The sequence below is a fragment of the Dendropsophus ebraccatus genome, chromosome 10, assembly GCF_027789765.1.
Source record: "Dendropsophus ebraccatus isolate aDenEbr1 chromosome 10, aDenEbr1.pat, whole genome shotgun sequence".
Classification (NCBI taxonomy): Eukaryota; Metazoa; Chordata; class Amphibia; order Anura; family Hylidae; genus Dendropsophus; species Dendropsophus ebraccatus.
The window spans coordinates 71,625,408-71,650,525 of record NC_091463.1 but is presented as its reverse complement, the minus strand read 5'-3'; the positions used below and the strand labels follow the sequence as shown (position 1 = coordinate 71,650,525).

General features: G+C 42.6%; 1 protein-coding gene across 1 annotated transcript in view; it reads left to right on the top strand.

The window, feature by feature from the left end:
- The first annotated feature begins 1,627 nt into the window (after positions 1-1,627).
- The window catches only part of WDR44 (WD repeat domain 44), an 81,847-nt gene continuing 58,356 nt past the window's right edge, over positions 1,628-25,118 (top strand). Inside the window, exons 1-2 of the mRNA XM_069943240.1 lie at positions 1,628-1,858; positions 21,622-21,655. Of these exons, the coding sequence (XP_069799341.1) occupies positions 1,785-1,858; positions 21,622-21,655 (108 nt within the window). The 5' untranslated portion in view covers positions 1,628-1,784. The remainder of the gene's footprint in view (positions 1,859-21,621; positions 21,656-25,118) is intronic.

The following is a 25,118-nucleotide window of genomic DNA, read 5'->3' as shown; positions in this document are numbered from 1 at the left end:
TTATAGCTGAGGTCACAGCAGCACAGAGGATGTCAGGAGAGGAGGGGGCTGACCTATAGGGGAGGTCACAGCAGCACAGAGGATGTCAGGAGAGGAGGGTGCTAATCCTATAGGAGAGGTCCCAGCAGCACAGAGAATGTCAGGAGAGGAGGGTGCTGATCTATAGGGGAGGTCACAGCAGCACAGAGGATGTCAGGAGAGGAGGGTGCTGATCTATAAGGGAGGTCACAGCAGCACAGAGGATGTCAGGAGAGGAGGGTGCTGATCTATAGAAGAGGTCCGAGCAGCACAGAGGATGTCAGGAGAGGAGGGCGCTGATCTTATGGCTGAGGTCACAGGGTCCCAGCAGCACAGATGTCAGGAGAGGAGATGGTCCTGTCCTATCCCCAGCAGCGCGCGCATCAGAGAGCTCCCCGTGCACCGGAAGTCACAGCCACAGGCGCACGGGGAGCTGTCTGATGCGCAAGCTGCCGGGGACAGGACGGGACACCCCCGGCAGCCGCACATCAGACAGTCAGTGGCGGATTATAATGTGGGCGGCGTGGCGTGGGCCCCCCCGGAGCCTCGGGCAGCCACCCAAACCGCCCATATTATAATCCGCCACTGTTGGCCGGTGAGTGGCTCACCCAACACTTATAAGCACTTTCCAATTTTATGTACTCCCCGCCTCTCGTGTTGCCCCCAGTCCTTCTAGTCTGTAAGCGTTTGCAAGCAGGTCCCTTTTATATTTTTATTATTTAATTCTGTAATGTGTGAATGTAATGTAACCCTTGTATTGTGCAAAGAAAAAACAAAGCTGTGTAATCTGTTGGTCACTAAACAAATAAATATACATTATTTATTTTTTTTTATATTATTTCCTCCAAAATAGTTTTTTGTAGCAAAAACGAGGAAACTGGGAAATACAAAATATGGGAAAACTACTTCTCTGCATGGATGAAAAGCCTGTCTGTCAGGACGACCACCCCCCATTACTGGACTGCCCCATCTCCTCCCGCTCACACTGCCCCCCACATACTGTTGCCCCCAGGGATGGCTCTCTATGGCTCCTAGAAGGAATTAAACATCAAGGTTTGTGTAGAATAACTTTTGTTGAAAAAAAAAAAAAATCACAAAGTAACACAATCAATTTTGGTGCAACACTCTCAAATGTTTGCAAAAAATCAGGTTTTTGGACAAATAGGAGATTGCTCAAAAAGTTGCGCCGTTTTACACAAATTATGGGGGAGATTTATCACACATGGTGTGAAGTGAAACTACCTCAGTTGCCCCTAGCAACCAATCAGATTCCACCTTTCATTTTCCAAAGAGTCTGTGGCTTCCCGTCCCCTGAGGCCCCCTCAGACTCGTCCTCATATCCTCTTTCCCATACGCCTCTCCCCAGGCCGTGCATACAGCCTGCTCCCCGCGTCCCCTCGCTCCGTCCAGCATACTAGCAGCCGGCAGCACGGCGCTCTATCACCACAGCTGTCATGTGGATTTCTTATTTCCCTCCACTAGCTTTCCCTACATAGATTCGCGTAAACCCCGCCCCTTCCAGTCTGGTCACATGACCTCAGAACCATGTGACCTGCCAGGCGCAACTCAACTCTAGCTACTCCCCAGCGTGTAATCTCGCGATACTTGGCGTGTTTGTGTGTGGATGTGCCGGGCCCTTCTCTCCTGTCTGGCTCGGCCTGTCAGCTGGAGCCTGTATGTTGGGCCGGTCACTACCCCCGGGGAGCTGCGCCCAGTGAGGCCTCTCTGCCCCGCGCACACCGGAGCCCGTCCCGGGGCTCTCCACCATGGCGTCCGACAGTGACACGGAGGAGTTCTTCGATGCTCCTGAGGATGTGAATCTGTCCTGCTCCCCAGCTGTGTGAGTCTGACACGTCTCCTGTATATAGTGTACCGACACCTCACCTGTGTATAGTGTACTCCTGTATATACTGTACAGTGTCCTCACACCTCACCTGTGTATAGTGTACCGACACCTCACCTGTGTATATAGTGTACTCCTGTATATACTGTACAGTGTCCTCACACCTCACCTGTGTATAGTGTACTCCTGTATATACTGTACATAGTGTCCTCACACCTCACCTGTATATAGTGTACCAGCACCTCACCTGTGTATAGTGTACTGTATATACTGTACATATAGTGTACTGACACCTCACCTGTATATAGTGTACCGACACCTCACCTGTGTATAGTGTACTCCTGTATATACTGTACATATAGTGTACCGACACCTCACCTGTGTATATAGTGTACTCCTGTATATACTGTACATATAGTGTCCTCCCACCTCTCCTGTGTATAGTGTACTCCTGTATATACTGTACATAGTGTCCTCACACCTCACCTGTATATACTGTACATAGTGTCCTCACACCTCACCTGTATATACTGTACATAGTGTCCTCACACCTCACCTGTGTATAGTGTACTCCTGTATATACTGTACATATAGTGTCCTCACACCTCTCCTGTGTATAGTGTACTCCTGTATATACTGTACATATAGTGTCCTCACACCTCACCTGTATATAGTGTACTCCTGTATATACTGTACATATAGTGTACCGACACCTCACCTGTGTATAGTGTACTCCTGTATATACTGTACATATAGTGTACCGACACCTCACCTCTGTATAGTGTACTCCTGTATATACTGTACATAGTGTCCTCACACCTCTCCTGTGTATAGTGTACTCCTGTATATACTGTACATAGTGTCCTCACACCTCACCTGTGTATAGTGTACTCCTGTATATACTGTACATATAGTGTACCGACACCTCACCTGTGTATAGTGTACTCCTGTATATACTGTACATACAGTGTACCGACACCTCACCTGTGTATAGTGTACTCCTGTATATACTGTACATATAGTGTACCGACACCTCACCTGTGTATAGTGTACTCCTGTATATACTGTACATACAGTGTACCGACACCTCACCTGTGTATAGTGTACTCCTGTATATACTGTACATACAGTGTACCGACACCTCACCTGTGTATAGTGTACTCCTGTATATACTGTACATATAGTGTACCGACACCTCACCTGTGTATAGTGTACTCCTGTATATACTGTACATATAGTGTCCTCACACCTCACCTGTGTATAGTGTACTCCTGTATATACTGTACATATAGTGTACCGACACCTCACCTGTATATAGTGTACTCCTGTATATACTGTACATATAGTGTCCTCACACCTCACCTGTATATAGTGTACTCCTGTATATACTGTACATAGTGTCCTCACACCTCACCTGTATATAGTGTACCAGCACCTCACCTGTGTATAGTGTATATAGTGTACCAGCACCTCACCTGTGTATAGTGTTCTCCTGTATATACTGTACATAGTGTCCTCACACCTCACCTGTATATAGTGTACTCCTGTATATACTGTACATATAGTGTCCTCACACCTCACCTGTATATAGTGTACTCCTGTATATACTGTATATAGTGTACCGGCACCTCACCTGTGTATAGTGTTCTCCTGTATATACTGTACATAGTGTCCTCACACCTCACCTGTATATAGTGTACTCCTGTATATACTGTACATATAGTGTCCTCACACCTCACCTGTATATAGTGTACTCCTGTATATACTGTACATATAGTGTACCGACACCTCACCTGTGTATATAGTGTACTCCTGTATATACTGTACATATAGTGTCCTCACACCTCACCTGTATATAGTGTACCAGCACCTCACCTGTGTATAGTGTACTCCTGTATATACTGTATATAGTGTACCAGCACCTCACCTGTGTATAGTGTACTCCTGTATATACTGTACATATAGTGTCCTCACACCTCACCTGTATATAGTGTACTCCTGTATATACTGTACATATAGTGTACCGACACCTCACCTGTGTATATAGTGTACTCCTGTATATACTGTACATAGTGTACCGACACCTCACCTGTGTATAGTGTACTCCTGTATATACTGTACATATAGTGTCCTCACACCTCACCTGTATATAGTGTACTCCTGTATATACTGTACATATAGTGTACCGACACCTCACCTGTGTATATAGTGTACTCCTGTATATACTGTACATATAGTGTACCGACACCTCACCTGTGTATATAGTGTACTCCTGTATATACTGTACATAGTGTCCTCACACCTCTCCTGTGTATAGTGTACTCCTGTATATACTGTAAATAGTGTCCTCACACCTCTCCTGTGTATAGTGTACTCCTGTATATACTGTATATAGTGTACCAGCACCTCACCTGTGTATAGTGTACTCCTGTATATACTGTACATACAGTGTACCGACACCTCACCTGTGTATAGTGTACTCCTGTATATACTGTACATATAATGTCCTCACACCTCACCTGTGTATAGTGTACTCCAGTCCTGTATATACTGTACATAGTGTCCTCACTCCTCACCTGTGTATAGTGTACTCCTGTATATACTGTACATAGTGTACCGGCACCTCACCTGTGTATAGTGTTCTCCTGTATATACTGTACATAGTGTCCTCACACCTCACCTGTGTATAGTGTACTCCTGTATATACTGTACATAGTGTCCTCACACCTCACCTGTATATAGTGTACTCCTGTATATACTGTACATAGTGTCCTCACACCTCACCTGTATATAGTGTACTCCTGTATATACTGTACATAGTGTCCTCACACCTCACCTGTATATAGTGTACTCCTGTATATACTGTACATAGTGTCCTCACACCTCACCTGTATATAGTACTCCTGTATATACTGTACATAGTGTCCTCACACCTCATCTGTATATAGTGTACTCCTGTATATACTGTACAGACACCTCACCTGTATATAGTGTACTCCTGTATATACTGTACATATAGTGTATAGACACCTCACCTGTGTATACTGTACATATAGTGTCCTCACACCTAACCTGTATATAGTGTACTCCTGTATATACTGTACATGGTGTCCTCACACCTCACCTGTATATAGTACTCCTGTATATACTGTACATATAGTGTCCTCACACCTCACCTGTATATAGTGTACTCCTGTATATACTGTACATATAGTGTACCAACACCTCTCCTGTGTATAGTGTCCTCACACCTCCCCTGTATATACTGTATTTATAGTGTCCTCACACCTCTCCTGTATATACTGTACATAGTGTCCTCACCCCTATCCTGTATATACTGTGTATAGTGTACCGACACCTCACCTGTATATAGTGTGCATAGTGTACCGACACCACCTGTATATAGTGCACCGACACCTCTCCTTTATATACTGTGCATAGTGTCCTCACACCTCCCCTGTATATACTGTATATATAGTGTCCTCACACCTCTCCTGTATATACTGTACGTATAGTCTCCTCACACCTCTCCTGTATATATAGTGTCCTCACACCTCTCCTGTATATACTGTATATAGTGTACATAGTGTCCTCACACCTCTCCTGTATATAGTGTACCGACACCTCACCTGTATATAGTGTACTGACACCTCACCTGTATATACCGTACAGTGTCCTCACACCTCTCTTGTATATAGTGTACAGACACCTCGCCTATATATAGTGTACCGACACCTCACCTGTATATACTGTACATAGTGTCCTCACACCTCACCTGTATGTAGTGTACCGACACCTCACCTGTACATATTGTCCTCACACCTCTCCTGTATATACTGTATATAGTGTACCGACACCTCACCTGTATATAGTGTGCATAGTGTTCTCACACCTCACCTGTATATACTGTACATAGTGTCCTCACACCTCACCTGTATATAGTGTACTCCTGTATATACTGTACATAGTGTCCTCACACCTCACCTGTATATAGTGTACTCCTGTATATACTGTACATAGTGTCCTCACACCTCACCTGTATATAGTACTCCTGTATATACTGTACATAGTGTCCTCACACCTCATCTGTATATAGTGTACTCCTGTATATACTGTACAGACACCTCACCTGTATATAGTGTACTCCTGTATATACTGTACATATAGTGTATAGACACCTCACCTGTGTATACTGTACATATAGTGTCCTCACACCTAACCTGTATATAGTGTACTCCTGTATATACTGTACATGGTGTCCTCACACCTCACCTGTATATAGTACTCCTGTATATACTGTACATATAGTGTCCTCACACCTCACCTGTATATAGTGTACTCCTGTATATACTGTACATATAGTGTACCAACACCTCTCCTGTGTATAGTGTCCTCACACCTCCCCTGTATATACTGTATTTATAGTGTCCTCACACCTCTCCTGTATATACTGTACATAGTGTCCTCACCCCTATCCTGTATATACTGTGTATAGTGTACCGACACCTCACCTGTATATAGTGTGCATAGTGTACCGACACCACCTGTATATAGTGCACCGACACCTCTCCTTTATATACTGTGCATAGTGTCCTCACACCTCCCCTGTATATACTGTATATATAGTGTCCTCACACCTCTCCTGTATATACTGTACGTATAGTCTCCTCACACCTCTCCTGTATATATAGTGTCCTCACACCTCTCCTGTATATACTGTATATAGTGTACATAGTGTCCTCACACCTCTCCTGTATATAGTGTACCGACACCTCACCTGTATATAGTGTACTGACACCTCACCTGTATATACCGTACAGTGTCCTCACACCTCTCTTGTATATAGTGTACAGACACCTCGCCTATATATAGTGTACCGACACCTCACCTGTATATACTGTACATAGTGTCCTCACACCTCACCTGTATGTAGTGTACCGACACCTCACCTGTACATATTGTCCTCACACCTCTCCTGTATATACTGTATATAGTGTACCGACACCTCACCTGTATATAGTGTGCATAGTGTTCTCACACCTCACCTGTATATAGTGTACTGACACCTCACCTGTATATACTGTATATAGTGTCCTCACACCTCACCTGTATATAGTGTACCTGTAGTGTCCTCACACCTCACCTGTATATACTGTACATATAGTCTCCTCACACCTCTCCTGTGTATATATAGTGTCCTGACACCTCTCCTGTATATACTGTATATAGTGTACATAGTGTCCTGACACCTCTCCTGTATATAGTGTACCGACACCTCACCTGTATATAGTGTACCGACACCTCACCTGTGTATACCGTACATAGTGTCCTCACACCTCTCCTGTATATGCTGTATATAGTGTACATAGTGTCCTCACACCTCTCCTGTATATAGTGTACATAGTGTCCTCACACCTCTCCTGTATATACTGTACATATAGTGTCCTCACACCTCTCCTGTATATACTGTACATAGTGTCCTCACACCTCACCTGTATATAGTGTACTGACACCTCACCTGTATATACCGTACATAGTGTCCTCACACCTCTCCTGTATATGCTGTATATAGTGTACATAGTGTCCTCACACCTCTCCTGTATATAGTGTACATAGTGTCCTCACACCTCTCCTGTATATAGTGTACATAGTGTCCTCACACCTCTCCTGTATATAGTGTACATAGTGTCCTCACACCTCTCCTGTATATACTGTACATAGTGTCCTCACACCTCTCCTGTATATACTGTACATAGTGTCCTCACACCTCTCCTGTATATACTGTATATAGTGTACATAGTGTCCTCACACCTCTCCTGTATATAGTGTACAGACACCTCACCTGTATATAGTGTCCTCACACCTCTACTGTATATAGTGTACAGACACCTCACCTATATATAGTGTACCGACACCTCACCTGTATATACTGTATATAGTGTCCTCACACCTAACCTGTATGTAGTGTACCGACACCTCACCTGTATATAGTGTGCATAGTGTTCTCACACCTCACCTGTATATAGTGTACGGACACCTCACCTGTATATACTGTATATATAGTGTCCTCACACCTCTCCTGTATATAGTGTACTGACACCTCACCTGTATATACTGTATATATAGTGTCCTCACACCTCTCCTGTATATACTGTATATAGTGTCCTCACACCTCACATGTATATACTGCACATATAGTGTCCGCACACCTCTCCTGTATATACTGTACATATAGTGTCCTCACACCTCTCCTGTATATACTGTATATAGTGTCCTCACACCTCACCTGTATATACTGTACATATAGTGGCCTCACACCTCACCTGTATATAGTGGCCTCACACCTCACCTGTATATAGTGGCCTCACACCTCACCTGTATATAGTGTACATATAGTGTCATCACAGTCTATATTCCTGCTGATCCCACTGCCTCCATCCAGTATCTGCATTCTATCATGTATCATCACACCTCCTGCCATTGACATCTTTAAATGTGAGTGTTGCACATCTCCTTAATGACATAGTAACATATGTAACATAGTAACCGACATGCTTCCTCCTTATACTACATACTCTCGCCTGTCAGTCCTTCTATAAGTAAGAGTTCCCATTCCTAATGCACTATTGGCAGTGCCATCTTATACATTATATGTCGTTCCATATTTTAACAACCATTAATTCCTCATTTTGCTCCTAGAATATGTGTATTGATGTTTTTAGATGGATGCAATTTATAAATGCCATGCATGACAGGTATGCCCTTCTATTGTAATGCATAGTAAAAATCAATGTACTGTATAATGTACAGTGTTGCTTTAGGCTATGTCCACAAAACAAGATGGTTTTTAGAGCAGAAAACGTGTGCACTTTGCGCAGAAATGTAATGTATATGAATTTTCCCATGTGGCTTAAAAAAATTGCACACATATATACCGTATGTTTTAGAAATGGATAGCCAGGATATAGGAATAGCTGTGTAGTCCTAAACTGAAGTGTCTGCTGTATATGGAACTACCAGGGCTGATTCTAGGTTTTCTACTGCCTGAGGTGAAACTACACAGCCTCAGTAATATGAGTGGGCCTATGTTGTTAGTCTTTGCACAGCAGATTATTTTTTTTTTTTATAATCCTACATGTCTCCATGGCAACAGACAACAAACAAGTCCTTTGTAGTCTGATTCTGCACTTAATGCCTGCCTATTTGATTCTTCCTTACGTAGGTTTGAATATATAATATAAGTGGGAAGTAGGGAACCGATAGAAGAGAGCATAACTGCAGGAACAGACTACATAGGGTTTTTTGTTGTCTGTTCGTATGGGGACACACAGGTCTGTGTAGCAGGATAATACAGGAACCTGTACTATCCTGCTCAATCTTCCCACAGTGATTATATAAGGAACTTGTATTAGACTTCCCTATGTCTAGTTGTAGTATTTCAGTGGTCAGGCTATAGGATGTGATGAATCACTGTCGGCTGAACTGGTGTTTGCAGCTGTGACATCAGCTTTTCCTGATCTCAGTCATTGAGTCAAGGGTAGATACTGCAGCCGATTTACCCAGCAAGATGGATTAAGCAACTTGTGATCAAGTTTTTCATGTTCTCTAAGATTAAAGATCCCTGGTTACTATCTGTTTATAGATGTACACACACACACTATATATAAGTTCCTTATGCACCTAAAGATATTTTTTGAAGAGACGTTTTCACCATTTGTTTAGAAGTTGATGGGTGCCCTCTCTAGCTCCATGTGACGCCATGGAGGCTTCTAGATTTGACACCCACCAATCAGCCATTGATGTCCTATCCTGAGGAGGGTGCAGACACAAATATACTGTATGTCCTTAGGATAGGCTGTTAATGAAGAAGAAAAAAAAACAACTTAAAAATAAACCAGAAACACCAATGACTGGAACTGTTCTCAGCCTACCACAGATTAGAGAACCTGCTGATCATTTGGTTCATGTGAACCCGAACTTTAGGCAGGTTGGCTCATCTCTACAGGCTACTCATTGCATTGAGATCTTTTGGCTTTTCACTGCCAGAGATGATGTATAGGTTAAACCCATCCTATCCCTTTATAGCATTGTCCTCTCATTTATATATTTATTTAGCAGATGAGAGAAACTTTAAGCTTTGTACAACTTCCTCCGTTATTGAGTTTCTTTGGTTTTACTAAAATTGCTGTGGTATATTGCTTCCTGCTGTAATAGTTACTCAGAAGGAACCATCAGATCTTAGTATCTGGCCCATAGTGGCGATGTCTTGTAGCTTGTACATTTTATTGACCAATTTATATCCACCTACGGGTGATACTGCTTGTCCTACCACTTACCATAGCATGCTGCTATGTGGCAACCAGTTCTATAGTAAAGTATCCCGGTGTTATAGATCACAATCCATCAGTCATTTCATAGTTGTATTTATACCTTCCCCTTTAAGCACCCCAAGCAGCCACTTCTAGTTGTGTTAACACTTGACGTCAGGCGTTTTGTCCTCCAGCATTTTCACAGATTGTCTTTCTCCCCATATGTTGTTTGTTTTTTTATTCTTTCTATCAAATCTGCCAGCTAATGTATAAATATGTCTGATTTTTACATTCATGCAGCAGTGAAGACAGTATGGTAAAGTCATCATCCTATACTGTAGCAGCCATTGCTATTTCCTCATTTGCTGTCCGTGGATGCAAAAGAGTTAAAATGCTCTTTGGCAGAGAGATTTCTCCTGCATCCTGCTTGTGTAGGTGTAGCTCCAGCCCCAATCCCTGCCAGGGTGTAGTGTATAAGATACATATAGCATTAGTACTGCCAAAGCAAGCATATTCCAGAATGTCCTCTAGTGTTGCGAGCAGTCGCTTTGTCACTTTGCTGCTGTATACGGACTCACGCATAGGTACCTGTAATATACCACCTCCCCTTGTCTCTCCTTCCTTATATTGTGTACCTTTTCCAAGCATAAGACTGTTCATTGTGGAGGATAGTCAGTGAAGCCTGACCGAAGCAGGTCAGAAATCTGCCACGACTGCTGTAAGTTTTCCTCGGTCTATGAAGGTCATATCCCACAGTGGGTTACAGATTCTGGTTCAGGATTGTGTTTGTGATGTGAAAAAAATGACTGAAAAGGTCTTAATTCATGTTCGTTATTTTGCCACTGATACCTAAATTACGCTGTTCGCTCCACAAACATGGATTTATACATATAGTTGTTAGATAATAGACAAGGCATGTTCACCTAGGGAAAACCTGCATGGTTTCTAATTCGGAAAACACATAAGGCATAAGTACCCTAGATGGAAATACCCCTTTAAGTAGCCCTTTTTAGACTGGCATTGTGGTTTTCATTGGTTTGTTCAGTCATTGTATTAGAACAACAAAAATATAGCGGTGCCAATGAATGCCTTACATGCCAGACAGAAACATTGCCCACTGGACCTCATTGGCTTTAATGGGGTGCGTTGGGTTTTTGTGCTATTTTGTCAGGTATTTTTTTTATTGAACCTGTGACTGGCTGCTTTATTGCAGTTATGAACCCAGTTTTATATTTTATTGCTATTGGTTACACCCTTTGTAAAAGCCTGTACTTATTGTACACCAGTGGTGATGAAGGTAGTGATAAAGTTTTGCCACTAGATGTCGCTGTATTAGATATCTGTACTTAGATGCTGCACGGCTGATGTTTGTAAAGGCTTATTGTTTATTCGTGTTCCACATGGATCTCTGAACCTATGGGAATCTTTTCTTCTATTCTATCACCTCTCTCCTTCTTCTAATGCACTGCTCACCCACTCACAGCGCACCTTAGATACACTGGGGATAGGAAATCACGTGGGAGTCAGGAAGAGTAGTTCAGTCTTAGGGTCCATCTACACAGAAAGATTATCTGCCAAAGATTTGAAGCCATAGCCAGAAACAGACTATAAACAGAGATCAGGTCATAAAGCAAAGCCTGAGATTTCTCCTCTTTTCAAATCAATTGCTGGCTTTTGCTACAAATCTTAGGCAGATAATCTGTCAGATAATCTTTCTGTGTAAATGGACCCATAGTCAGGTTCCCGTATGGGTAGGAAGCAAGACAAGGAGAGGACAAGTCAGAGATCATCTCAACCCACGCTGTGGACTAGGAGAGTCACAGTGCAGGACAGTATCCACAGACAGCAGTAAGCTAGGAACTGATCCAGAAAGAGCAAAGTTGCTAAGAGCCTAGGAACTTTATTTCGTAGAGCGGTTGTCAGTAGGAAATCCTTAGCATTCCGCTCATCCCAGGTAACAAGGTCTGGGGCCTTGTGTCACCCTCATAGGACGGGGCACCCTACATTGGTGGGCATTAGGTAGTGTGAAGACCCAAAGGTCAAAACACAGGGCACAAGTATTCTCTTCTTCTAAGTATTTTTCTACCTCATCCTCCAACATCCTGGCAGAGCACAGAACTAACATCCTCCTCTCTGCTACTCTGATTCTTTGTATCACTCAACACGCTGTTCAGTCAGCACGACTGTACCCTTCACTGTATTCCTATCACAGATCTGCTTGCTGTATTATCAAGTGTACTACCGAGTGTATTATCTAGTGCTTTCTCAAGAGAAACGTATCCTATCAAGGGAAAGTTGTATTACCTGCTGCACACAAGTACTTCCCAAGTAAAAACAAAATTATTCATGAAGAGACTCTGTGATTCTTCGCCTCACACTAACATAGTGTACACTACATCCTTGGGACACACTTTCCCTTTCTGTGGGTAGCAGTTCTAATAGTCTGGGAGGGTCACTACACCACTCTGGCCCACTGTGATATCAACCCAAGGGACCCCGTAGCAGCCCGGCAGGACTCTGACCACAGGGGAACAAGTCCAATATATTTTGGTTATTACTTTTCCTTTGCTAATGACCCAGTACAGTGTATGAGAACACACGGCACCTGCGTCATCACAGGAGATATAACCATGTCGATAGGTGTTTTTTTTTTTTTTCCAGCTGATCAGGTTTCCAATTTAATTATGTTGAAGACGACTTGTATAACTGTGTGGAAGGTGAAGTAAGGACGTGGCTGTCAGCATGGATGTGAAAGCTGTCTTATTGTGTACCTGTCGGGTGTCAGCACGCTTTCCTAAAAGTCTACACAGAAATATAGAGACATTTTATATAGTGTTAACAGTGCCATCTGATGAACTTAAACTGTGATATATTTACCTAGATGCTTTTATAATGCTTGGAGATTCCAGTGATTGACTGTACACCTGTCCATGTGTCATACTAATGGCTTTTGACTTTTATCTGGCATGAAAAAGTAGAACATTTTGGTGCACACCATAAAAAAACTTATGGCCCCGTAATATGTACAGACATGTCAACAGGGCCATTCAAATGATCACTAGTGTCTATTCAAGTATTCTTGGATTGGGGATTTGTGAATACAGCCGTCTATAGAGGGGTCCGCAACTTAGGGTCCACTACGGAAGAATCCTTAGCGTCTGTGGGCCTTCCTTAAAGGGGTTATCCAGCGCTACAAAAACATGGCAACTTTTTTCCAGAGACAGGACCACTCTTGTCTCCCGATTGGGCGGGGATTTTCTGCTCAGTTCAATTGAATTAAATGGAGCTTAATTGCAAACAACACCTGAACTGGAGACGAGAGGGGGGAAAAGTGGCCATGTTTTTGTAGCGCTGGATAACCTCTTTAATGTTGAGACTTAAAGGGGTTGTCCGGCGAAAAAAAATTATTCACAGAATAACACACATTACAAAGTTATACAACTTTGTAATGTATGTTATGTCTGTGAATGGCCCCCTTCCCCGTGTCCCACCACCCCCACCCGTGTACCCGGAAGTGTGGTGCATTATACTCACCGCATGTCGTGTCGTCCACGGTCTCCGATCGTCAGCAGTGACGTCTTCTTCGGGAGCTTGGCGGATCTTCCCGAGTGCCGGCCACCCTCTGCAGCGTCATCCGAAGCTCAGCCGCGATTGGCTGAGCATAACTGTGCTCAGCCAATCGCGGCTGAGCGGCTGATGACGCGGCCACGTCATCAGCTGCTCAGCCGCGATTGGCTGAGCACAGTTATGCTCAGCCAATCGCGGCTGAGCTTCGGATGACGCTGCAGAGGGCGGCCGGCACTCGGGAAGATCCGCCAAGCTCCCGAAGAAGACGTCACTGCTGACGATCGGAGACCGTGGTCGGCACGCGACAGGTAATGTATAGCGCACCACACTTCCGGGTACACGGGTGGGGGTGGTGGGACACGGGGAAGGGGGCCATTCACAGACATAACATACATTACAAAGTTGTATAACTTTGTAATGTGTGTTATTCTGTGAATAATTTTTTTTCGCCGGACAACCCCTTTAAGGGACTGCAGCTAGTAGACCTGGTCCTTCAAGAAACCTCATAACCAGAAGTCACACAGGGTGAGAACAGATGAGTGAGGAGTCGGCACTGTTGGGAAATCACAGTAGTCACTAGGCTATGATCCATCTGAAGTCAGTGGATCGGAAGCAGGTACGCTGTGGAATATATTTGTGTAGTGTTCTGCTAATATAGCAATATATCCTTCAAAAATAGCATTGAGCACATGTGAACCTACCCCTACTGTCTTCTGGTTTTGTTTCTTCCAAGAAATATTGTTTTACATTTTAATCCCAATAAAAAAAAATAGGAAGAACACACACACACTAGCTTCTCATTAAAGGAGAAGTCCGGCAAAAAAATGTTATTAAAAAAGTTATACAAATCACCAATATACACTTATTACGGGAAATGCTTATAAAGTGCCTTTTTCCCTGCACTTACTACTGCATCAAGGCTTCACTTCCTGAATAAAATGGTGACGTCACGACCCGACTCCCAGAGCTGTGCATTTCCCGTAATAAGTGTATATTGGGGATTTGTATAACTTTGGGGTGCAATACAGTACTTTAATAAAAAATTTTGCCGGACTTCTCCATTAAGGAGAGATTCCAGGAAGACACAGAATGTATGTCATATCCTGTGATGATTCTTTAAGAATATGGATGTTTAACATGTATATTATATAATCTGTGCGCACCTTGCATTTATGTCTCTGTGTGTGTGTTCCTTTAAAGAAATCCTAGTGGTATTGGAAATATCCTAGCTTCCATTGTACGATCTGGTGACGACAGATGCTCCTGTTTTTCTCTGGGAACAAACTAGTCCGTTACTATTCCAGCATCTCCTCATCCTGGTGCTGTCCGGGGGTCAGAACCCCATAAAAAATCCCATATCGATAGAATGGCGAGATGCTAAACATGTTGCGTAATTGATACCACTCTCTAAGAAACCAGATCCCCCCGGACCACTGTGTATGTAGGCAGCCTATATGCTTCATTAGACAGAGCGGAGCGCTACAGATTGTCACCACGTCTTCCAGCTCTCTCTTCCTGGCATTGTCATCTTCTTTATACCTTCCCAGTACTATTTTTGCATCAGAACAGCAGACATCCTACACATCGCTAGGAGTTTGCTTAACCCTCTGCTATCAGAAATCTGAGCCTTTTTATATATTTTTACATGAATGTTTTTTTAATTGATTATAATTAAAAACAAAGTCTTTTTGATGGACCTGTCACACGTTATTAGATCCATGATGTGCTGGCAATGCAACATGGTGTGTGTTCTAAGTGAAACCTACCCCACAAGTGGAGACTTGTATAGCCGACTGTCTAATAAACATATATTATACATCACCTAGATCGCAGTATACCATGTGCATATGTAAATGTTCCTTTAGCCAACACCCTTCTGTGTTCTGCCCCTTAGGTAAATCATCCATATACCACTCACAGGGACTCATACCCAACCTAATAAGAAGCTTTCATATGTTTCTAATTCTTACATTGTCTGTGATCCCCAGTATACTACATTGTGGGGTATATGACACATGATTTTCCAGGCCGGGAGATGTGACCATTGTATACTACTCACATGTCACGTCACGCCATGTCACGCCAAGCTCCATGCAGAGAGGGAAAAATGAACATTTACTAATAGGAAATTTTGAGTCATGAAGCCTGGCCCAAAATAATTTCGGCATCTAACTTTTTCAACCTAAATTATCCTTGGTGTCCTATTTGTATCCAGCCGCAATGGGGACATCAGTGACAAATGGGATCACCAGAAATTCCCTGCGGCGCAGGCTACATCAATGAGATATTCTGTACATTCTATATAAAGTTCTCAGAGAAAAAGACCCTGTGGTGTGTTAGTTTGGTCCCAGCAGTGATCTGCAACCTGTGGCTCTTCCAGGTATTGCAGAACTACAACACCCAGCATGCCCTGACAAAAAAGCCTCAGGTTAGGGAACACTATATTACAGCTGGTGGTTCTGTCTTTTGTATTCTAGTCATACAGGGCTGGTAATCCTGGCTATCTGTCCTGGTGTAATGCAGCCTGGCCTTTTCTCTTCCCTTCTCCCATGATAAGTAACAGAAGCACTGTGGGGAAATCTCAGCTGACACTGTCCAGCCATTCTGTCGTATATGAACATAACCTTATAGGAGTGTAGGAGGATATAGCTGCCTATGAGATTCCCAGTGGCGACTGAGAGGCTTTGGATGTGATTTTCCCAACGAGGTCTAAGATGAGTACACTTGCTTCACATCCTTGTAGGATAGCATTGCCAGGGTCTAACAGTACAGATATGTCACACCTGGGGGCCATCAAAGTCTGATTGGTGGAGGGCAACACTTGGCACTCCCGGCTATTAGCCACTGCAGTGGCACACATATAGTGCAGGAAACCCTTTGCTATCTATGGTGTAGTGGTGGTGAAGGTTACTTTAGGTCAGCTTCTATTGAATTAAATGGGAGCCGAGCTGCAGTAAACCAGTCGACCCCTTCAAATGCTAGGTGGAGTAAACATTGCTCCTGTGCCCGCACCATCACGGTGGCTTGCATAGAGCAGCATTGTAGCTACAGTGCTGTAAATTTTTGTTTTTTGATATGCCCGATGCAGGACATGGCCCTATGTCTGTATACATGCGGTCTACAGGTTGCATAGGAGCCAGTGCTGAGACATTCCTCAGATTGTGCTGCGTGTCTGATCAGGTCCTCGGCGCACAGAGTGTTAATGCAGCCTGTGTATGTGTGATAGAAGAGGGCGGCATGCATGAATAATTTATCAGAGCGCACTCATAACTAATGAACGCTGCTTTATTTTCATTGCAGAATCAAGCCGAAGAAACATAATGGGATAATAGACAACTCCATATTTTAAGCTGAGAATGTATTTGTTGACACCATGCTTGTGCTGCAGCTCTCCTCCCTCCCCAGTTGTTTTTTTTTTTTTTTTTTTCAATTTTGTCAACAAGTATTTAGAAAAAGAAAGAGTCTGAAAAAAAATCTTGATCACTTTTCTTAAAGCAAATATTATACAGGCAACATATGTATGTGGCCTCCAGGTAGATTTTTATGGTGTGCACTTTACTGTATTCCTCCATCTTAAAAATGGCTTTGCCTATAATGTATGTGCCTATTCATGGGCTTTTTAAAGTGAATCTGTCACCACCCAGAATGCTATTAAGCTGTCAGCCCCGCAGCATCCTGCTTAATATCAGCTATTATGTCATACCTCTGCATCATGTATCTCACTAAAAAAGCCTTTATTCTGTACAGGGTAGTGTCAGTGGCTTAGCCTAGGGAGTCCTGTGCCTTAGATGCCCTACCCATATCTATTGCTGGCAGTGTGGTATACTGCGACACAGTGAGTTACTGGGCCCTGTATATAGTGCATTATGCAGGGGGCGGGCATATGGAGGACACTGGGCACTCTAGACCACGCCTATTTGACACTGTCCTCTGTTTGAACAGAATAAAGCCAATTTTCTGTAAAGAAAAAGACAAACATTTTAAAGGAATGACTTAAAACTTTATCCTCTATTGCCATGAAAATTGTTCTGAATTTGTTCGTGAATTAGACACCTTTAATACATGCTGAGTTCAGATACTTGGCTGAAAGGAAATGCATCACATTAAACAAATAGTCCAGTATGCATGCAGCTTGTTATAGTGCGGGAGGAGCTGTACTGACTGGCGGAAAAACTCCATTTAAATAGTCATTTGTTAGGGAACCCAGTGGGCGCTCCTACTCGGTGATTGCCAGCCATCTCTTGGCTTATTCCTACAAGGACCGCCCACTGGACTCCTAAACCTAGAGTGAGCGCACATTTAAATGAGTGAGTGGCAGGCCTGCTTCTTGTTTTGATGTAGAGCCTTTTAACGGAATATTAATGTTTCCTACAGCTTTCTATATTATTCTGCCCAGCTCCTCCTGCTTTATAACATGCTGCCTGCAGATTCCTAAACTTCTCATACATCATAGTGACATGTCATACATTTTGAATGAAGGAGACAGAAGTACCTGGCTGAGCATTGTGTCCCATCATTCCTGTTCATCATGAAGTATGGATGCCATGATGGTCTCTGAGGCCTTCATGGTTCCTCTACTTTGTGCACCCATCTTTCTAAGGAGGCCAAGCGAATTGTAAAAAGGTTGTATAAAGGTTTCGATACTTTCATTCCCGATGTAGACCCCCGTTTTGACTTTTTCTATTTGACCAGGGGTAGGGAACCTTGGCTCTCCAGTTGTCGCAAAACTACAACTCGCATCATACCTGGAAGCTTTAGCTGTGCAGGCACGATGGAAGTTGTAGTTTTGCAAGAACTAGAGAACCAAAGTTCGCTGGCCCTGTATTAGGGTACTATTACACCAAGCGTTTTTTGACGATTAACGATAAACTATCTCAAACGACACAAAATCGTTCGCCCAATTACACTGAACCATGATCGTTACTTATGATCGTTCTTGTGGTCGTTTTGTCGTCGCTATTGCGTATGTTTCAGTATGACATCTTAATACACTGAACGATCAAACAATAAAAATAGGTCTAAATTCTGTCAAACGACTGACGATTTCTCGTTGGTTGTTTAATCGTTATCTACTATTACTGAAACGATTATCATTTAAATCTAATGATCATTAAATCTAATGATTTTTCGAACTATAATGGTCCCATGTAATACGGCCCTTTGACAATGGCTTCTTACTTCTGTATAAATCCTCATAACTAAGCCATACCTGTCAGGGATTACAGACCTACCTGTCTATTACAGACATCACCAAGGTCAAGCAGGAAGAGCGCCGTAGCTTAGAAAAGAAGACTCTGCAAGATTTTCTGCTGTTCAGCCTGATTAAAATTGTGCAGTATGAGATATATATATATACACACACTTTCACAAAAGCAAGATTGTTTTATTATAATTGGAAATAGAGAGGATCTTACTGGGGGGAATGGCTGTTTGCACAGGATTTTCTCTGTAGTTTGGGAGGGGTGGAGTACGCTGTATTTTCCTCTGACCTTTAGCTTAGCAGTTGCACTTGGTTTACAGCTTCTAACACTTTGTCAGTGTGCCATGTCTTATATAGGATATAGAATTCCTAGATTTGTATTACTTGCGTCTGGTCTCCTTGGGGGCTCTGGCTATCCGAGAGTCTCCTAAATAGGCTTTAATCTGCTGTATAACTGCGGGCAGTTCTGTTAATACAGTATATTTGATGTGGTCCCCAGTGTCATGACATATGTTCTCTTATTGGGCCACATGTTCCCTTCTATAGCCTTCAGTGGACTACCTATATGTATAGACAGGTAAAGCACTGCATGTTATGCTGAGGCGGGATAGTGAAAATAATTTTTTCCTCTTCTAAGCTTTTTATATAACCTGGACTTTCTTTTTGTTTTTTTACGTGCCGTTCTAGTAGTCCAGGCAGCAGACGTTGCGGCAGTGAAGCGGTTAAGGCTTTCTGTAAGTCCTCATTATAGCTCAGTATTTTTTCGCTCTCTGTTAGCCCAGGGCATTGCTCCAGCAGACGCTCCTCAGAATTTGGCTGCAAATTCACTGCTAATGGCCGGATATCAGAATGAAGGTGATTCTTGTCCGAGCGGTTTGTGAAATGTAAGGTTGGATGGTTTGCTGTATTTCTTCCAAAAAGATGTCTCCTGTAGAAGGAGGCTGAGGGAAATAAATGGGATGTTCTATTATCTTACTGCGCTGTAAGAGCCGATACAGTGATTCAGGATTTCTGTTCTTCACATGCTTTTATGGTGCCTGTCCTTATATACACCCTTATGGGTTATACATTTATATCACAGACTACCTTGTTAGGACATGTGGACATGGCAGAGGAAATTCCACCTTCTTAGGGCCCCTTATGGTAGGCAGAGCACTGAGAATCATTAAAAAAGAGCTCCGACCCTTCCCCTTATGACATAGAGAACTATTCATTATATGGGGCAATGCTCTACTACTTTTCCGCTCATTGCAAGACTTTCTGTAGCTTTACTTGCAAAGGCTTCAGTCTGGAAAGGATTGCTTTTGTTTAAAAATCTCAAGTCGTCTTGTATGTATCAGCTGCTGTATGCCCTGCAACAAGTGGTGTATTATTATCTTATAGATTGTAAGACCTCGTGGCAGGGTCCCCCATGTACCAGCCTGTCTTTTGCCTTCATGTAATGTGTTCTGATCTTGTATTGTTTCTGTTTGTTACCCCTATCTATTGTAAAGCGCTCTAGAATTAAGGGTGCTTTATAAATAATAATGATAATGATAATGATAATTAATGATGATGATGATAATAATAATTTACAGGCTGACACAGTGCTCTCTGCTGCCACCTCTGTGCATGACAGGAACTGTCCAGAGCAGCAGCAAATCCCCATAGAAAGGTGGCAGCAGAGAGCACTGTGTCAGACTGGAAAGAATACACCACTTCCTACAGGACACACAGCAGCTGATAAGTACTGGAAAACTGGAGATTTTTTTTTTTTTTAAATAGAAGTCATTTACAAATCTTTCTAACTTTTTCTTACACCAGTTGATTTTAAAACATGTTATTTTTCCCAGGAGTACCCCTTTAAAAGACAACCCTTATTCATTATAAATACATAATGCACCCTCTCCTAAACAACAAACCGTGCCCTGTATTCTGTACGCCCACACTGAACCAGCAGGAGCTGCAGAGTGATGTGAGCTCAGCAACCAACAGCCTAGTAAATGTATCTCTTGGTGGAAATGGATTGTGCTGGGTATTGTTAGCAGCTGCTTTACTATATATTTTGCATGACATTACAGAACTGTAAAATGCCATTTGCCGGTGTAGCATTGCTGTTGGCATCCCTCCCCTTAGCAGTGGCAGCGTTCCAGTATTATACATGATGGCGGGAATGTTTTTCTGTAGCTCCCCTGTGATATGACAACCTGTAGGCTGCTGCTGGATTTACAGACTAATGGTGGATAGTTGTAAAGCACATGGAGCCTCGCTCCTTACCTGACCCACATATCTCGGTTTTGGGGAATTGTTGTTATGCAGATCCATATTTTCTCCGGCTTGTCAGTGGGGAATCTTTGTTCTCTATGCTCAAGGGGAAACCGAGTACAAGTATATCTGTTCTGCAATGTACTGTACACAAGTTTCTATAGAGTCTACAGAGAATTACACAGTGTTTGTTTCCTTGCCAGGAATAGACGTGCATCATTCTTCTTCTTCTCTTCTGTGTCCGAGAAAGGAAATAGGTTTTATATCAGATTCTTTCTGCAATCTGCCTCTTCATCTCAGCAATGCCATGTACCCACCTACTGATTCCCATTCAGCTACGGTCTTAAATAGAGAATCAAAATCGACCATCTGATATTTTAGGACTTGTAATTGTAATTGTTATGTGAAGACTTATTATTTTTTATATTTCTTTTTTGCAGATCACCAACTAAGCCAGGAACATTCAGTCTACAGGTATGGCACGTTATCTACGTATGTCCATTTATAATTTGTCATCATCAGGATTAAATATATTATCTCTATGGTAATTGGCAGAAACATCTCAACTAGTTTATTCAAAATGACACTCTTACCCCCTTTTTCGCATTATGACTTCTCTACATAGATGTAAAGGGTAAATTTAGCAGTTTTCATACCTTATTTTATATCCTACATCATGGTGCTTGTTCCAGTAAAAAGTGATCTTTTATCATCTGCAGATTGTGCTGCCTGGGCGTGACTTCATCTGCGCATAGGTCGTCCCATTCCAATGGCCTTGTGATGTCGGCGGGGCTAAGGTGCTGCGGCCGCTAAGCCCCACCCAGGTAGTACAAATCACACATGATAAAAGATCACTTTTTACTGGAACAAGCACCATGACGTATGGTATAAAATAAGGTATGAAAACTGCAAAATTTACCCTTTACACCTGTGTATAGAAGTCATAATGCAAAAAAGGGGGTGACAGTGTCACTTTATAGTATCAGCCTTGCCTTGTTTAAAATGTACCTGTCAGCAGCTCTTTGCTGACTAAAGTAAAGGCAGTGTACAATAGGGCTTCTTACCCAGAATCAGGAGATACAACTCTTATTTTCAATCCATTGCTCTAGTACCAAGATACTGTATAACTTTTGGAAGTAGTATACGAAGTAGGAGATAAAGCCCCCGGGGTAATCCGCTGCTCACAGATCTGCTTCAAAGGGATTCTTACAGGATTTTATTACCAATCCACAGGGTGGGTGATTGCCAGGGGTAATCCCCTTAGACTGCCACAAATCCTTAAAAGCAGGGTTCCTTTGCCCCCCCAAATAAATAGAAAGGTTGTTGAGCATCTATACTGGTGCTCTGTTCACTTTCACTGGGACTGCCAAAGATCTATAGCAGATATACCATAGATGTCTAGATGACAGTACCTCTTTAAAGTGAATCTGGCAGCTGCAAATTAGGTTCCAAACTGCTAACACTTTTTGGCTGGGTTCACACTGCATTTTTGCTATCCATTTAACGTATATGTTTTTCCATTGACCTCCATTATAATTATAAAAATAAATAAATAATGGAAAAAAAAGAGAGATCAAAATAGATGTGTTTTTTTGTTAGTGTACTCAAAAACGTGGCTGGCCACGTTTTTGTATCTTTTAAAAGTAAACCTTTTAAAAACATATACATTAAACAGACTGCCAATACGCAGTGTGAACCCTGAATGGTAAATGACACACATGGCACCCTTCATATATGTCTGTGCTTTCATAACATAGACTGCTTCAGTTCTCCAGTGCAAAGTGTCAGAACCTGGTCACAGGCTCCTGAAGTGCTGAAGACGGTAACACCTCCTCAATCCCATCCCTGCTTTGCTGTCAGGTATGCTGGGATACTGATGGGAAAGAGGGCGAGGAGGCTTTGCAGTCTGCAGGGGTTTGGGAACGCCACCTTGAAAAGAGGTAGGAGACTTTTAACAGTATAAATATTCTGTATAAGAAACCTAATCTAACGTAGATGGTAGATTTGGCTGCTTCTTCTTGCAAGTGGAAAGACTATATATTGATATTCAGTACTGTATGTGCTGCTATCAATGCCAAAAATGGTAACACCCTCTGTGGCAACATGGGCAGGATAGGTTGGGGACATACATCCTCATACCACCTATTGGTGGTTTCAGACAACATTCAGAACATATTCATGGTGCTGTATAGGTAAAATATTAGGAGGGATTGGAGGCTGCTGTAATAAATTGGTACAATAACACCCAGCATGTGACTGGTACACGACGACCACAGATCGCACATGGGATGGTAACCTGTTATTATATATGGGAAGCTGCCAGCTATGTGCATGTTGCAAAATCAAGCTAATCTCTTGTGTGACTCGGGATAGAGGAATGTGATGTAGTAATCAATAATTGCTTGATCTGCAATATGTCATTTACTTACACTGACACTAATATTTCTAGTACTTTCTATTTTGGACCTTCAGGAGCACCTCACTGGTTTATATGGTTCTAGCGTCTGTTACTTTGATTCAGAAACCAGTTCCATAAAAGCATATATTTCCACAAGGCGAGGCTGCCACAAGGGGGAGCAGTTGAAGACTGATTTATACTGTGTGTAGTCAGATCAATTCACTTCATGAAACACATATTGTAATTACTAGACTTCCAGAATTCCAGAATTCAATTTTTTTTAAATATATCAATTAATATATTCTTAAAAAAGAAAAAGGAAGAGCGATACCTACTTTAGTCCCCTGCAGCTCCTGTTGTGGGTCCTTCTAGTCTCCAGCAGTTTGCCTCTTCTCTATTTTTTCAAGATGATTGCCAATCCTTGCCATGACTGAACACTGCTGTGGTCAGTGATTGGTTAAGTAGTCAGGTCCTGCTCCGACATGTTGTCTCACAAGCAGAGAGAAGGGATTAGCAGTGGGGATTTGGAAGGAGCTGCAACAAAAGCTTTGGAGGATCTGGCTGGGTAAGTATGACTTTTTTGTTTGTTTTTTTGGGGGGTGGGGTGGGGTGGGGGAGGGCATTGCAGTTAGAGTACCTTTTTAACCACTGCCTAAACATCATAACATGACTGCAAGGAAAAAGCCTGTCCTGAAAACTCACTGTATAAATGGGATTTAATGTGATATATCAGCAGTATTCGTGTATACGAACCTGCTGATAATTACTGGTAGCTGCTTACTTCCTCTTATCAGCGCCTGTCTTCTTAAGCTTGTAGGTTGATCCTTTAAAAATATACAAATTTTCTTGTTAGGAGCGCTGCTCCCCAGAACACTTTTTGGGGCGTCAGCCGGCTCAGATGTTCACACTTACTTATACATATACATATACATATGCATATGCAGAAGCAGGCAGGCTGGAGAATGCATCAGAAGCCCTGAGCCTATGGGCGGGGTGAACGGTGCTCTGGGGGGGCCAAAGAAGGCCCCCAGTGCTACTAATGAGTTAATTTGCATATTTTAATAAAATCTAATGTCACTAAAGCTGCAGGACTTGCAGTTTCAGAAGACTGGCGCCGGCAAGAAGTAGTATGCACAAACCAGCTGATACTTTCCCTTGAATAAACTCCCTTTTACCGCTGTGGAACATCCGGCTACCATGATACTTTACTGCAGCACAAAAATACGAAATAAAAGGTATTTTCTGAAATATAATCAATTGTAATTTTGTAATATTTCTTTAGATGTAGTAGTAGTATTAGGTCCATTTCTGTAGAGTAAAGTGGTAAAATGCAAGCCTTGAATTTAGTTTGTTATTCACTCAAGGAGGAGTTATAGTGGTTGGTCTAACATTATACCTGCATTTTATTGTCCATTCCTCTTTTGTGACACATAGCAGGCCTCTAATGTTTGCAACAGGCTGCAGTTCTGTGTTTAGTCAGGAAGGTGACCGTGCCAGGAGGAGAACGGCTTCCAGGTCTGTCCCTGAGGGAGTGTTAGT